This window comes from Lolium perenne, chromosome 3 (assembly GCF_019359855.2).
Source record: "Lolium perenne isolate Kyuss_39 chromosome 3, Kyuss_2.0, whole genome shotgun sequence".
NCBI lineage: Eukaryota > Viridiplantae > Streptophyta > Magnoliopsida > Poales > Poaceae > Lolium > Lolium perenne.
Window position 1 is genome coordinate 223159384 of NC_067246.2, and position 15653 is coordinate 223175036.

At 46.3% G+C, this 15653-nt stretch overlaps 2 protein-coding genes and 2 non-coding genes across 7 annotated transcripts; all 4 read left to right on the forward strand.

Moving 5' to 3' along the window:
• The first annotated feature begins 7476 nt into the window (after positions 1-7476).
• On the forward strand, positions 7477-12420 carry LOC127343489 (uncharacterized). 4 transcript variants are annotated; one of them, XM_051369618.2, is made up of 4 exons: positions 7477-7915; positions 8663-8805; positions 9228-10028; positions 11019-12420. In XM_051369618.2, exons 1-4 carry the CDS (start codon positions 7615-7617, stop codon positions 12324-12326), a joined length of 2553 nt encoding a protein of 850 aa, XP_051225578.1. In that variant the 5' UTR covers positions 7477-7614; the 3' UTR covers positions 12327-12420. The 4 variants fall into 4 exon arrangements, with proteins under 4 accessions (XP_051225578.1, XP_051225580.1, XP_051225579.1 ...); XM_051369620.1 differs by lacking the exon at positions 7477-7915 and adding an exon at positions 8962-9041; XM_051369619.2 differs by lacking the exons at positions 7477-7915; positions 8663-8805 and adding an exon at positions 8816-9041.
• Positions 10409-10472, forward strand: LOC127346311 (small nucleolar RNA snoR101). Its single transcript, XR_007879477.1, has one exon. It is a non-coding gene; the product is annotated as a small nucleolar RNA snoR101 (small nucleolar RNA).
• LOC127346310 (small nucleolar RNA snoR101) lies at positions 10713-10776 on the forward strand. Its single transcript, XR_007879476.1, has one exon. It is a non-coding gene; the product is annotated as a small nucleolar RNA snoR101 (small nucleolar RNA).
• A 2436-nt stretch (positions 12421-14856) lies between the features above and the next one.
• On the forward strand, positions 14857-15450 carry LOC127339830 (uncharacterized). The gene has a single exon (XM_051365639.1). It carries the CDS (start codon positions 14857-14859, stop codon positions 15448-15450), a length of 594 nt encoding a protein of 197 aa, XP_051221599.1.
• Positions 15451-15653: the final 203 nt, after the last annotated feature.

Genomic DNA, 15653 nt, shown 5'->3' on the forward strand with positions numbered 1-15653 from the left:
AGATATTTTGCTTGATTGATGAAGGTTCCTTCCCTCAATTGCTTGATCTCAAAACCGAGGAAGAACTTCATCTCTCCCATCATAGACATCTCAAACCTATCGGTCATAAGCTTTGAGAATTCATCATTGAAAGCTTTGTTAGTAGAGCCAAATATAATATCATCAACATATAATTGGCAAACGAAAAGCTCCCCATTGACCCTCTTAGTAAAAAGAGTGGGTCGATTAGCCCAACATCAAACCCACGGTCTACCAACAATTCCTTAAGGTGCTCGTACCAAGCTCTAGGAGCTTGTTTGAGACCATAAAGTGCTTTATCAAGCTTGTAGACATGGTTAGGAAAGTTGAGATCCTCGAACCCCGGGGGTTGCTTAACATACACCTCTTCATGCAAAGGACCATTAAGAAAAGCACTTTTCACATCCATTTGTTGTAACTTAAAGTTATGATGCGATGCATAAGCAAGAAGGATACGGATGGACTCAAGGCGAGCCACGGGAGCATAGGTCTCTCCAAAGTCAATTCCTTCAACTTGAGAGAAACCTTGAGCCACCAATCTTGCCTTATTCCTCACAATATTTCCAAACTCATCTTGCTTGTTCTTGAATATCCATTTAGTGCCTATAACATTGCGGCACTCCTTTGGCTTCTTTACTAAGGTCCACACTTTGTTGCGCTTGAAGTTGTTGAGTTCCTCGTGCATAGCTTCCACCCAATCCGAATCTTCAAGAGCTTCAAACACTTTCTTGGGTTCCACTACGGAGATATAGGCATGATGATTGCTAAAGTTAGCCAATTGCCTTCTTGTGGAGACTTTTGCTCGAACATCACCAAGGACCTTGTCATGAGTGTGTCCACGAATTTCAAGGGTCCTATCTCTTCTTGCTAAACGACGGGCCTCGATCTCCTCCTTGGTTCTTCTTGGCCTTGGAGGTGTCACTTGATCAACTTGATCATTTGGGTCCCCATCTTGACCTTGAATTTGAGCTTCCTCAATTTCTTGAGATTGCTCATCCTCATGTGCTTGATCTTGGACAATATTTGGTGAAGCGCAAATATCAAATGGATACTCATCAGAGCCATCATGAATCCTTGGTTGATCTTGTCCTTGATCTTGTTCATGAGAGAGAGGGTTTTCTTCTTGTTCTTGGGTTGGTGCAACATTAGCTTCAAGAGATGGGGTTTGTTGATGTTGAGAGGATGAGGGCTCCACCGTGGTAGAGCATAGTTCTTCCCGAGACGCCACACCGTGTCCCTCAATGGGGCGGAAAAATCCCACACCCATTCTTACTATGGCATCTTGAGGTATTTCATCACCTGCACATACATCAACTTGCCCCACTTGGGAGCCATCATTTTCTTCGAACCTCACACTACAAGATTCGATGATAATCCCGGAGGCTATATCAAAGACTCTATAAGTGTGAGATTCGGCACCGTAACCAACAAATATACCCTCCAAAGCTTTAGGAGAAAATTTAGACAAACGAACTCCTTTGATTTTGTAGAAACACTTACAACCGAACACCTTGAAGTATGAGATATTAGGCTTGTTGCCGGTGAGTATTTCATATGGAGTCTTGTTCAATCCCTTGCGGAGATAGAGCCGGTTGGAAGAGTGGCAAGCGGTGGAGATGGCTTCGGCCCAAAAATTATAGCGGGATTTATACTCCGCCATCATAGATCTTGCCATATCCATAAGTGTACGGTTCTTCCTCTCCGCAACACCATTTTGTTGAGGGGTGTAAGCAGCGGAATATTGATGACGAATCCCCTCATCACTAAGAAAATCATTGAGTGTATAGTTCTTGAACTCGGAGCCGTTGTCACTTCTTATTGCCATAATGAGGAGGTTGTGTTGGCGTTGCACCTCGGTAGCAAAGTCAATGAATATTTGTTGAGTCTCATCTTTCGTCTTGAGAAAGTAGACCCAAGTGTATCTTGAGTAATCATCAACAATCACCAAGCAATGTTTCTTCGCACCAAGACTTGCATGAGTAACGGGACCAAAGAGATCCACATGAAGGAGCTCCAAGATCCTCTTGGAAGATATGATAGTCTTGCTTGGATGCGGAGAGTCATGCATTTTGCCTTCAACACAAGCCCTACAAACACGATCTTTGGCAAAAGAAACATTTTCCATTAGTCCCACAATATGGTTCCCCTTGTGAAGACTTTGCAAAGTTCTCATGTTGACATGGGCTAGGCGGCGATGCCACAACCAACCCACATCCGCCTTTCCGAATAGGCACATCGCACTTGAAGTGGTGGTCCCCGAAAAGTCCACCACATACAAGTTATGTTCGCGATACCCAACGAAAGCGACTTTTAGAGTCTTGCTCCACAAGAGGACCACAATATCATTATCAATAAAGACGGCGAAACCCATCTTGCCAAGGGCGGAAACGGAAAGAAAATTGTAACCAAGGGTTTTGACAAGCATGACATCCACAAGAGTAATGTTGTGAGCAACCACAACCTTGCCAAAACCCATTACCTCGGATGTAGAATTATCGCCAAAGGAGACGGTGATATTATTTATATTGGGCCTCAACTCCTTGACGAGGTTCTTGCCGCCGGTCATACGACTTGTACATCCACTATCAAGTACCCATTTTGACCCTCCCAAGATAGTCCTACATGATATCAATTCTTGGATTTAGGTACCCATTTCTCAATGGGTCCTCTTTTGTTAGCAACAAGGGTCTTTGGGACCCAAATAGATCAAGCAACATAACCATCATATGGGCCAACATATTTAGCATAAACATCACCATAATAATCTTTAAATAAAACATAGTGAGGGTTAGCATTTCCCGCATCATCATCATTCATGGTTTTGCCCTTAGGGGCTTCGCCATTAGTGATATCTTTCTTCTTCACTTGTGCGGGCTTGACCTTTTGCTTGTTTGCCTTCTTTGCCTTGGCCCCATAACCAAGGCCCTCCTTCCCATTGTTTGATCTTTGCTTACTCAAAAGATCATCCGAGGAAAGTTTACTTTGGGGAGAGGAGGCCTTGGCAAGTTCATCCTTCAACCTAGCATTTTCCTCAATAACATTTGCATGATCACATGAAGGAGTAGAGGAACTAGGCACATCATATGAAGCAAGCCTAATTTGAAGTTGTTCATTTGACTTGGATAGGAGAGTGTACTCACTCTTCAAAGCTTTGTGAGCTTTGTCTAGTTCATCTAGATCCTTCACAAGTTTCTCATGATCAACACCAAATTGGGCCTTTTCCTTTTTAAGCACTTTATTCTTAGCCCTAGCAAGATCTCTAGCTTTAGTGAGCTTGTTAATTTCATCTTGAGTCTCTTCAATATTTTCTAGCCTCTCTTCAAGAGAAGCTATGGTTTCTTGACTTTCCTCGAGGGCATTTTTAAGAGCATGAATTTCAAGAGAGTCTTCTCTCTCTATTTGACATTTTTTCTCAAGAGTATCACTTAGTTGAGCTATACGAGCCATGACATTTGAAACATGCTTTTTAGTGTTCCCTTGTAAGTTAAGAATGAATTCATCAAACTCAAGCATTTCTTGTTTCACTATTAGACTAGCATGATCAACTCCTAGGTCACTTGATATGTTAGGCATAGAGGGGCTAGGAGATGATACCTCGGAGGATTTAGCCATGAGACAACTTTCTTCCTCCACATGAATGACCTCATTGGGGGATTCACTTGGTGATGAAGAGTTAGAGGAGAGGGAGGCAAGAGCGACCAATCCATTAGAGGTTGCATCTTCTTCATCATCAACATCATCATCTCCGGAGGTATATTCTTCTTGAGTTGATAGCACAATAGATGTGTCCAAGGAGGACCTTGCCATGAAGCAATGTGCATTCTTGATATGAGGATTCTCATTGGGGGATTCAAAGAGAGATGAAGAGGGAATGTTGGTAGTGGCAATGGCGGCCACTTCCTTTGAGCTTTGTTCTCCTTCATCACCGCTAGAACTTTCAACTTCATCGGAAGAATATTCTTCCCTAGTCATTAGCACAACTCTTGAAGGCCTCTTGCTCTTCTTGGTCTTGTTGTTGTAGAATTTCTTGTTGGAGGCTTTTGAATATTTGCTCTTTGTGTCTTTGCTCTTGTCCTTGGGAATGAGCCTTCCATTATGAAGCTCTCTATTCTCATAGGGGCATTCGGCAATGAAGTGGCGATTGTCATCACAATTGTAGCATGATCTTGTCTTTGGACCAAAGCTAGTGAACCCACTTTTGTGGTTTCTCTTGATGTTGTCTTCCTTGGCCTTGGAGGGATCAACCCAAAAGGACTTTGCATGGAAGGCCATGTGATCATGATAGTGGCATTCCAAATCTTCCGGATAGGACATACTCCAAGATGCCCTATATTGTTCTTGAGGGTGCACTTCTTCTACGGGGTTGACCATCAAGGCAAGATTGTTCCCTTTTGACATACCAATGGCACGATTGAGAGAATCATGAGAGTTTTGCTCGAGCACCTTGAGGGCTTGCATCTCGTGCACGACATCTTGAGATGAGAGAGAGGAATAGCATTCTCTCCCAACAAGGGTCTTGACATCAATGGGTACATACGGCATCATGCATTCAATGTACTTCTCCTTGATCCAAGAGTCATTGATGTGGGTGGCACCAATAAGCCGGAAGGAATCGGCAACGATGAGAAGTCTTGAATACATGACTTGATGATCTTCATCCGGTAGCCTCATGAATCCTTCGGCTTGATTCCGAAGAGCATTATACTTGTTCCGTCTCGTGCTCTCACTTCCAATGCAACTAGCGGCCAAACCTTCCCAAGCTTCCTTGGCGGTGGTGTAGTTCTGAACACGAGGCAAATCCTTTGTCCCCACACTAGTTTGAATCATGTGCAAGGCGGTGTTATTGAGTTGACTATCAACCGCTTCTCTTCTAGTCAACTTGTCGGGGTTGTAAGGGTTGAAGCCTTCCAAGATGATTCTCCAAAGTTCATTGGAGGCACTGCAAACATGAGAGCGAAACTCAAATCGCCAAGTATCAAAATTCTCAACGGAAAACTTAGGTGGGTTGCCCCGAATGTTCAAATGGGGATGGGGAACCGGTATATCGGGTGATTGGAAAGGTGGAGGTACTCGATTGTAGCTCTCACTTCCACTAGTTCCCTTGGGAGATGCAATGGGGGGTTTGTCAGTGTTTGAGTTATCACCATCCATGGGTGTGGTAGCGGAGGGTAATACCGAAGTATCACCCTCTACAACCGCATCCGTGATATTAACCTCTGTGGTGGGAGCCACGGGACGGGGAGGCATCAAAAGCTCGGAAATCATTTTTCTCATGCTTTCCGTTTGAGCATCCATGTATGACTTCAACGAGTTGATATCATCCATGGTGACCGGCCTAGTCTCCCCTTCCGATGGTCCATCGTCCGGCATACTCTTAGGCGGTTAAGCCCGAAATAAGAGCCGAGGCTCTGATACCAATTGAAAGGATCGTATGCCGCACCTAGAGGGGGGGGGGGGTGAATAGGTGCTAACCAATTTTTAGTTCTTTTTCAATTTAGGCTTGACACAAAAGGTAAATTCTCTAGATATGCAACTAAGTGAATTTACCTATATGACAAGGCTAACAACTAAGCAAGATATATCTAAGCAATATAGAGATAGAATAGGATAGAGGTAACCGAGAGTGGAGCACGCGATGACACGGAGATGATTCCCGTAGTTCCCTTCCTTTGCAAGAAGGTACGTCTACGTTTGGAGGAGTGTGGTTGCTACGAAAGCCAAACCAACAACCACGAAGGCTTCACTCAGATCTCCGGTGAGCAACGCCACGAAGGCCTAGCCCACTTCAACTAAGGGATTTCCTCGAGGCGGAAACCGGGCCTTTACAAGGTTCTTGGGGCACACATCCACAACCAAATTGGAGGCTCCCAAATCTGTTACAACACAACAATCAACAACAATACATCAACACAAATCAACTAGGGAACCAAATAGGAACACTAGCATGAGATCCCTCAAACAAGAGAGGGGGAAATGAAGAACGCTTCGGTGAGGATGTAGATCGGGGTCTTCTCCTTCGATTCTCCAAAGCACAAGTGATTTGGGTGGTTGAGGGAGGAGATCTGGCGATTTTGGTGTTCTTGGTGGCTCAGCAATGGAGGATGAAGTTCTTAGGGTTTGAGCAAGCTTCCAAGGTAGGTGAAGGGGTATTTATACCCCCCGCCTTTTCTCGCCCGTTGGAGATGAAACGCCGCGATCTGCTCGAGACGCCAGCGGTCGGCCATAAATTCGAACCGAAGCAACCATGGCGGGCAAGCGGTGCCGAGAAACGCCGGCAGCCGGGGTGCACTCACCGCAAGGTGCACTGAACCCGCGAAGTGTCGGTGCACACACCTGCAGGCGACGGCTCGGTGTTGCCGGCAGTGCCGGCATGGGCCAGATTCCAGGATCCTCCTTCTTTTCTTCCTTTTTGAGTGAGTCGAGATTTTCCTGTGATATCTTTTCCTAAACTGTAGACCACTTAGCACACGGTTAAATTGTCACCGGTGTTGTTAACAAACACACAAAACTCAGAGATCATGAAATGTTCTTTCAGTATCAGGCTCCACCTCCACCTTCACCACCGGCGTGGGCTGCTCCACCTCCACCTCGACCACTGGCGTGGGTTGCTCCACCTCCACCTCCACCGCCGGCGGCACCGACGTATGTTCCACGGTTGCCAACTAGCTATGGCCGGTACCGGATTTCACCGTGCTCGACGACGATGATGAGGAGTAGGCGCAGGCGTTAGTTTTGATTTCCCTTTCTTCACTATGTAAATTATGTTTTTATGTTCAAAAAAGACAAAACTCAAAAAAATGCGTTGTTCCGCTGGGCACCCCCGATGCAAACGGACACGCGATCCATTTCGACCATCTGGACCTATACAAACGAGGTGCGCGGACATTTTAGACGTTCGAAATGCATCGCCCCGTTGAAAAAATGCCCTTGCGCCATCGAGTGCATACAGATGGAAATCTCTTGTCACGTCCAGGTTCTATTTCCCTCCACAACTAAGCAGCCAATAGGGAGATCTTTAAGCTGCTTAATGAGAAGTATAGATGTAGCACTACAAGCTGGTCGGCAGCTAGCTGACCGATCGGCCTCGAGCTAGCCAATTTCTAACACGATAGCCTAAATGGTTTCCGGTAGGCCGATCGGTCGACTGAAAACCGACCGAGTCACGTACCTGAAAATGGTTCAAAACGCGTGTCATTTCCGAAAATTATAAAATTAAAAAAATTGCCCTCTCGTGTCAGACCACAGTCCGCTTCTGCATGTACTCGGGTGTCTCGATTTTTTTTTTTTGGTGAAAAAGGTCTGAGATAGAAGTCACGGCCCACTCTGCGAGGCGACTCACAAACCGGTTATTTGAAGCCCGGATTCTGAGATGGGCCGGGCCGGGCTAGGCTGCCATCATTTTCGGGATCGTTATTGGTTAGCTACGAGGAGCAATTCACAACAAGATTTTCTCTCGCAAACACCCGAGGTAAAAACTGAACCTCTTTCCCATCGAAACCCTAGAAGACGAGCACTCCATCTAATCTAGTCTAGCTCCCGAAGTACGGCAGCGCCGCCGACCGGAGGCGAAGGCAGCGGCAGCCGTAAGCCTCGCCCATGGATCTGGAGATTGTGGGGCGGCACGCCTTGCTCTTCGACGACGACGCGGCGGCGGAGGTCGTCAACTCCGGCGGTTCCCTCGTCCCCTGGTCCGCCGCTGGCGCGACCAATCTCCTCCTTGACCGCCACGACGTCAGGCACCTCCTCGACCGCGTCCCTCCTCGTCCAAGCCGCGCCTACTCTGTGGCCCTCCTCGCCGTCCCCTCCCCCGACGGCGTGTCCGAGGCCGAGCTTGACCGTGAGCGCTTCCTCGATCTCCACGCAGCCGACGACGGCACCGTAGAAGGCCCCTCTTCAGGTATAATATGAATCCTCTACTCTCTGTCCTTAATTGTGTACTCCGTTAATATGTAGTAGTCATCAGCTGTTTCCTTACCATTTCAATGTAATCGGACGCCGGTAGCTTGAGTCTGCAGTGTTTTAGCCTTGGGATAACGGTTGTGGAAATCATGAACCATCGTACTTTGTAGATTCTGGGGTCCAACTGTTATTTTTCCATATATATCCACACTTTCTATCTGTCTAGGGTGTGACAGAGAGTTGATCTGTGTGAACTGAAGTTAGGTTGCCTGGAATCCAGTTGGAGTATAAAGTTGGATCTCATACGCTATGATGCTGAGATCTTTGTGAATTTTTTTTATGTGAAATGCTAAGAACTTAATAAACTCCTATTGGTTGGTTATAGGCTTGTAGCGATGTTAATATCATATCTGTTTCGTTTCTGTAATATCTCTACACCTGTACTGTCTGCCACATAGATTAGCAATAGGAGTAAGTATAGGATATGCAGTTCTGAAACTGGCACATGTTAAGTGGTGCTAGTTGAACCCATATTATATTTCCCATCATATGTTTTGTAAGTTTGCAGGGAGGATGCTTGATTTTATTTGATGAGCATCTTTAATCTGTTCAAGTAAGGAACCTTCTTCGTTCTTTTCCAGAGATGTATCTTTGGATCTGCGCTTCTTTGTCTCCACACAAATTTACTTTCAGCTCCTTGATTATTGTATAACAATACTCAAGCTGGCATCTTTTCTGTACGCAGGAAATGGGACTGATACTGGGCAGTCTGATTATAATGCTGTCCCTTTCTCATACGGCGGACCTGCTGGTTCGGGCGATCCAAATGAGTCGGTCTCGTTTTATCGCCCATCTTTTATTGTGCCAGAAAGCCTGTTGAATAAGCTGGTGAGTATGCAAAGTCTAACTGTCTGCTCTCAACCTGTACTCGTTCTGTCAGATTATTTTTTCCACTTTATACATTTTTTATTAATCTTCTCTGTTGATCCAGCAATAATCGTCCAAGGTGCATATGTTCTTCTAAGCATTAAATGTCTGTTTCAGATGGTTGGAGCAGAGATGAAGTTCCTACTAGTGATGCACATTGTTTCCTTATGATCTATCTTGACGTAAGGAATAGGCAGGTGGGATTAGAGTGATGTAAATGGTACATGTAACAAAACAAGAGAAAACTGCAATGGGATAGCTGTTCTTAACTTTTATGCTGTACCAGCTCTATATTAGTTCAGTTGTGTTTATATCATACGGCTGCACTTTTATGATCTCAGACCATTACTGACACAATCTTCTTTCGTATTTTTTAATTGCAGCCTCCCTCTGAGAAGGTGCATCAGATAATTGCAAGAACTGCTTTATTTGTAAGTGAGCATGGCGGACAATCAGAGATTGTGCTAAGGGTGAAGCAAGGAAGTAACCCAACATTTGGATTCTTGATGCCTGATCATCACCTCCACAGCTACTTCCGGTACATTGTTGATCATCCTCAGCTGTTGAAAGATGGCTCAGACGCTGACACCAATAAAGGCAACACAACGGTTATGAGCGAGAATGAGCATGCCGCTCCATCAAGCGGAGCTTTATCATTGCTTGGAGCTGTCTATGAGTCTGGAGGTGAGGATGAAGATGTGCTTCCAGCTAGTTCGAAAAGCACTGATTCTGGAAATGACGCTGTTTTACCTGAGAAAGGCCACAAAGGATGTGCTTCCCATATACATGACAAGGAGATGAAAAAAGAACCGACAGTAACAGAAGAAGCTTTGACTGCAGACAAGGATAAACCTATTTTTACTAAGAAGAACCCAGCAATTACCGGAAACAGCATAACTGCTGCTCACCGGGAAAAGGTCAAAGGTGCCATGGTGGCGTTGACCACTTCTACCAAGTCTGAGAACTCTAAATTAAGTGTATCTGACACAAAAGAGGTGATCCTGGAACCACCATCGTTTATGAAGGGCACAGTGGAGAAAATTGTTGAATTCATTCTCAGGAACGGGAAGGAGTTTGAAGAAAAGCTCATTGCGCAAGACAGGATGACAGGGAGGTTTCCATTTCTTCTGCCCAATAATCCATATCACTCTTACTATCTCAAGATTCTCCAAGAAACCCAGGAGGTAACTTGAATCACACTTAAGCTATGCTTTAAGATATGATTTGCGTAATTTTCCCCTTTCTGACGTTTTTGATAGAACTCTGTTTTTACATGTTTTTTCCAGATAGTTTAATTGGGCTGAACAGTTGCAATCTGTATTCCTTTCCATTTCTTTATTAATGGACTAAACAATTGGGAACTTCTATTTGACTGTAAACGTTTGTTAGTAATATGTTTTGTTTCCTTATTTTTCTGGATGACTCCCTTTTGTCGGGTTACTGGCTTTGTGTTTCATTTCTGAGATGAAAAATCTTTCAGAGTGGTAATTACGTACCTGTTATTGGACCTCTTGTTGCCTTCATAGCAGATTTGCCTGTTTTCTCTTTCTTAAGTGCACATGATGTCTTACACTTGATCTCTGAACTTCAGGTAAGTTCATGTGGACAGCATATCAATCCCTGATGCACAACTTCTCATTCTCGTTTTGATGAAGTCAGTTAAACAATTTTTTGAATCGTGTATATGATTTCACTAACATCAAGTGTTTCGTTTTGGTAACTTTTGGTTTGATTGTTTTTTATACATGCTGTGTTATATTGTCTCTTTCAAAATGTACACCAGTGGGTGTTAATGGATATTCATCGTATGTATGCTTATGGCCTGTTTATGCCGAGATTTTTTCCCCTTGTTCTTAAGTGCACATGATGTCTTACACTTGATCTCTGAACTTCAGGTAAGTTCTTATGTGGACAACATAAATCACCGATGCACTGTCTTTTCCCTCGACTATTGTTGATATCTCCAGCCAAGTCCTAAAGCATTTGGTTTAATTGTATCACTTCACTATGTTTTCTGTTGCGTATAGGCATCATTTATGGAAGGTTTTCCTTTTTTTTTACTTTGGACACTTACTAGTGGAGCTGTTTCTCAACTTTTTTTGAGCCATATTGTGGCCCTTCAACTAATGCCAATTCTACCTGCACTTTACTGTGTTCCCTGAATTGCTTTGCAGTCGAAGTCCCGTGGTGGTTCTTCAGAGTGCAAAGACAGAAGGAGTTCTTCGGAGCGCAGAGACAGGAGGGGTTCTTCAGAGCGCAGAGACAGGAGGAGTTCTTCAGAGCGCAAAGACAGTGGCCATGAGAAGGAAGTGTCCAAAAGCAAAGGGCGGGGAAGTGCTAACAAGGACTCAAGTGCTTCTGATAGAAGCTCTGCAGAGCCATCAGAGAAGCAACTTAATGAGAAGGGCAAATTCCAGTTGGTCATTGGTGGTGTCAAGAAGGAACCTCCTCGGAAGGTTACTGCAGATGAAGCTGCTGCTATTGTTATGGCTGCTACTCGTGGACTAGGCTCTATGGATCCTCAATCTAACACGGTAAAAGACACGCGTGACATTGGCCGTATGCAGGACCCAGGTGAAGTGTCCAAACCTGTCTCAAGTAGTGAGGTTTGCACTTCACTCACAAGTAGTGGTCAGGTAAAAAAGGAAGGTATTGGAATCATTGATGATGATTGGATTTCAAATACGATCGCAAAAGCTGTTGCTGTTGCCGCCTCTAAAGAGGCAGATTCTTCTGAAGCTTCGATGACAAATGCGCAGAAGCTGAAGGCTGAGAGGCTTCGGCGTGCAAGGATGTTTACTGCAATTATTAAGGGTGGAGGCAGCAAGGGTGATCCGGTGACAAGTGATCCAGTTAATGAATCTGCAAAGGTCTCTCCTGCTGATTTGAACCTCCCTGGACCTGATACAAAACCTTTGGCTACTGAACGGGAAGGCAGCTCTGTGCCTTCTGAGCGTGAAGGTTCAAATATGAAGAAGCAGGAGAAAGACTCTGATGATGAACAAAACAAGGCACGTAAATACCGGAAGCATCACCCAGAATCCAATGAGGACATAGATGATTTGGAGGAGGAAAGCTATAAACACTCAAGGAAGAGGCATCGTTCAAGAGGACACAGTATGGATGCACACAAACATAAGCAGAGGCAACACTCCAAGGATAGGGAGTATATGCATGAAAACAGTTATAGTTCTTCAGAAGATGAGCGTCGCAGTTCCAAGTCAAGGCATCGGCATAGGCATGACCATTACTATGCTGAAGATGCCGAGCATCGCAGCTCGCATAGGCACCGGAGGAACCATGGCTCTGGTTCCAAAAGGAAACACAAGGACGACCGTGCTGAACCCTCCCAAAGCACGTCAGAGCAGAAGTATGGATTAGAGCAACCCCCTGGTGATACTGCTCAATCTTCCAATGCATCAACTGAGGTTCCAGATGAGCTGAAAGCAAAAATTAGAGCGATGTTATTAGAGACACTGTAATATATTGCGCGATGCAATGCACTAGCACTGTTTTTATTACTATATACTGGTGTTATCTTTTCAGCGCCATATTTATTACTATTCAGCTTATATTGTCAAACATGTCTGTCTTCTTAAAATATCCCATTGGAGTGGTTTATGCATCTTTGACTTAGTAGCTGCGAACGACTCTACTCGTGAACTTCTGATCCTCTCGGAGATTAACTTGCATTATTCAGGATTTCAGGAGTTTTGTTCTATAGATGAGTTGATCTGAGTACATGCGGAAGATATATGTCAGGAGGAGATTGGCGATTACTCCCTCCGTCCACCAATAAGCATACATCTAGGACTAGGAGTATGTGTTAGCGAACTTGTTTTGTACGACGCTTTTAGGTTTTATACCTGCGTGACAAAGTGTAAAACTTTCCCAAAGAAAATGCTGTACCCTTCATGGCTTCATAATACTTCCTCCGTTCATAGATATAAAGCCATATAGTACGTACTTGAAAGTTGTATAACATTAGAAGACAAAGCCATATAGTACTTGAAAGTTGTATAACATTAGAAGACAAAGACATATACTACTTTTTAGATAAAGAGAATATATTAATATTAAAAGATACCAATTACATCCAGCCTCTGCAACAACGCACCACCCTAATGGCACTACGGATGCACACAGCCAAAAAAAGAAAATAAAATTAAGAAACAAAAGTCCCGCTACAGTATCTCGGGCCTACAACAGCAATACATCCACCACCAAGACAACACCTGATATACAGACTCTCCAAAAACAACGCCTCCAAGAAGGAAACAGTGCTCTAACACCGTCGTCGCCCGATCAAAGTTCTTAGGTTTTCACCCTGAAGATAGTCCCCGCTCTCAAAACAATGCCTCCAACAAGATCATTGCCAGGCACAACTAGTTAAGGCCAGACCTAGGGTTTTCACCCTGAAAGGTAGGACTCTGAACTTCACCTGTGTTGTCACCCCCACTTTCATACCACTGCTGTGAAGCCCGTAACTCCAAGCAAGTCCCTCAAGCACGCGGAGACTTGAACCTCCCTTAGCTAGTCCTCCCCTCCGGCCTTCATGAAATTCTCTTTTTCCGACTTTCATCATGGATCCATAGTCACTTGATGTCAACACAGAAAAAGAGCTTCGCGCCGCTCCCTCCAGAACCAATCGGTCAAAATAAAAGCATGGATGCGCACGACCGAATACCACCGATCCAGAAAACTCCAGGGAAGAAGCACAGTTACATTCGCCGGCGGAGCCTTCCGGAACTCAACACACCGGCTAGATCACGAGTCCAGGCCTCCGGTAGGTCGTCCTCTTCACGCAAGAGAGGCCCTAGGACCGCCGCCTTTATTCAGGTCGGACCCCCACGTCGGCGACCATCCCGGGCTGGCCACTCCAACCCTCCACCGGCGACCGTCGCCGGCTTCCACGCTTCTCCATCTGGCCGCCGGAACGCGGTGATAGATCGTCAGATCCACCATCACCAACCGCAGGCCGACCCTCTCCAGCGAAGAAGAGGGCCACCTCCACCGTCGAACCCAAGGCTGCCTCGGGCGACCTCATGTCGCGGGTGAAGCCCGAGATCGCCTCCACTCACCGACGAGAGGCGCGGGGGGGGGGGGGGGGGGGAATTGGCGCAAACCATGGGCCTGGCCGCCGCCACCACCAGCCCCTGCCGGAGTGATGCGGAGAGCCGACGGGATGAGGGAGACCGCAGCGTAGGCCGCCGCCGCCCACCCCATCCGCGCCGGCCGGTCCGCCAGGGGAGAGCCGACGGGAGGAGGGGGACCGCAGCGCAGGCCGCCGCCGCCCATCCCATCCGCGCCTACCGGTCCGCCATGCGTCGAGGAGGGGAGATCCGGCCGTCGTCCACCACGCATCGACGAGGAAGGGAGACATATAGTACTTGAAAGTTGTATAACATTGGAAGAAGGAGCTAAATATACCAACGACGGGACAGAGCCTGAGTTCTGTTGTGTCAAGATTGCTTTTCTTACAAATATGGGAAATCATATTTAACTGGAAATCAATGTTACTTGTCCGTGAATTCGGGACTACTCCGTACAAGGCAAAGTTATGAGTTGTTACCATCTTAAACTTGGGGGATATCTGTTTTTCTTAAAACTCCGTATCCAACGTGCTTGTTTTGTGCGTAAGCTAACGATTTTGCTCGATTTACTGCCAAAATTTTGGCTGCCAAAGCATCTGCGCCGCAGGACCTTCCCAGATCCTAAACCTTCTAGCGCGCTACTGGCAATGGCAGCTGCTCGCGCAACGGCGGAATCGGACGAGATCGATTTGATCAGCCTCCTCCCCAACGAGATCCTCGGCACCATCATCTCCCTCCTACCGACGGAGCGCCAGCTTCCTCCTAGCATAGCCTCGATGACAAGCGCTTCCGCAAGAACGAGCGCCAGCTTATCGCCGTCATCTCGAAGATCCTATCCAGGCACCAGGGTTCCACCCGCCGCCTGTCCCTCAGCCACAACTACACCAGCGACATCCACGACAAGCTCCACGGCTGGTTCATGTCCCCCGCCCTCTGTCACCTCCAAGAGATCGAAATCCTCCATCACCGTGTCGACGAAAGTGACGAGCCGCTGGCGCTGGCGCTGCCGCTACTCGTGCTCCACCGCTTCGCGCCGACCGTCCGGTCCGCCGCCTTCGACTTCTGCAGCTTCCCTGAGGACGCGCCCCATGGGCATACTTTTCCGCACCTGAAAAGACTCGTCCTCCAGGACGTCGCCGTCTCGCAAGGCACCCTCCAAGGCCTGCTCTCCGGCTGCTCTGTCCTCGAGACCCTGCTGCTTAACGATGTCCGGTCTGATGAAAGTGTCATTCGCCGTGTGCTCATCAACTCACCATCTCTAAGGATCATTGAGAATGGCTACACAGTTGAAGTAGTCATCGAGAATGCTCCTCGCTTGGAAAGATTGATCACATTCTGGGCTATTACAGAGCTAATCACGCTTACACCCCTCTGTTCATCCGGGTACCCGACGCACAGAAAGTTAGATCTTGGACTCGTTAAGATTCATCAAGGAAGTGGTTCTGGAAAGCTTCAGAGCAACCATGCGCAACGTGAGGGTTTTGGTTCTCAAGGCTTCTGGACCAAATCTTGATACGGTTATTGAATTTCTGAGATGCTTTCCATTCCTGACGAAACTGTACATCACGTCTTCTCTGGTAATGTGTTGTCCGAAAAATGATGGACATGGTTGCAACCCGCAAAATCCTATCAGATGCCTTGAACTCCACCTCAGAGAAGTTGTGCTCAAGTGTTACGAGGGCAAGCGGCCGGATGTGAATTTTGCCAAGTTCTTTG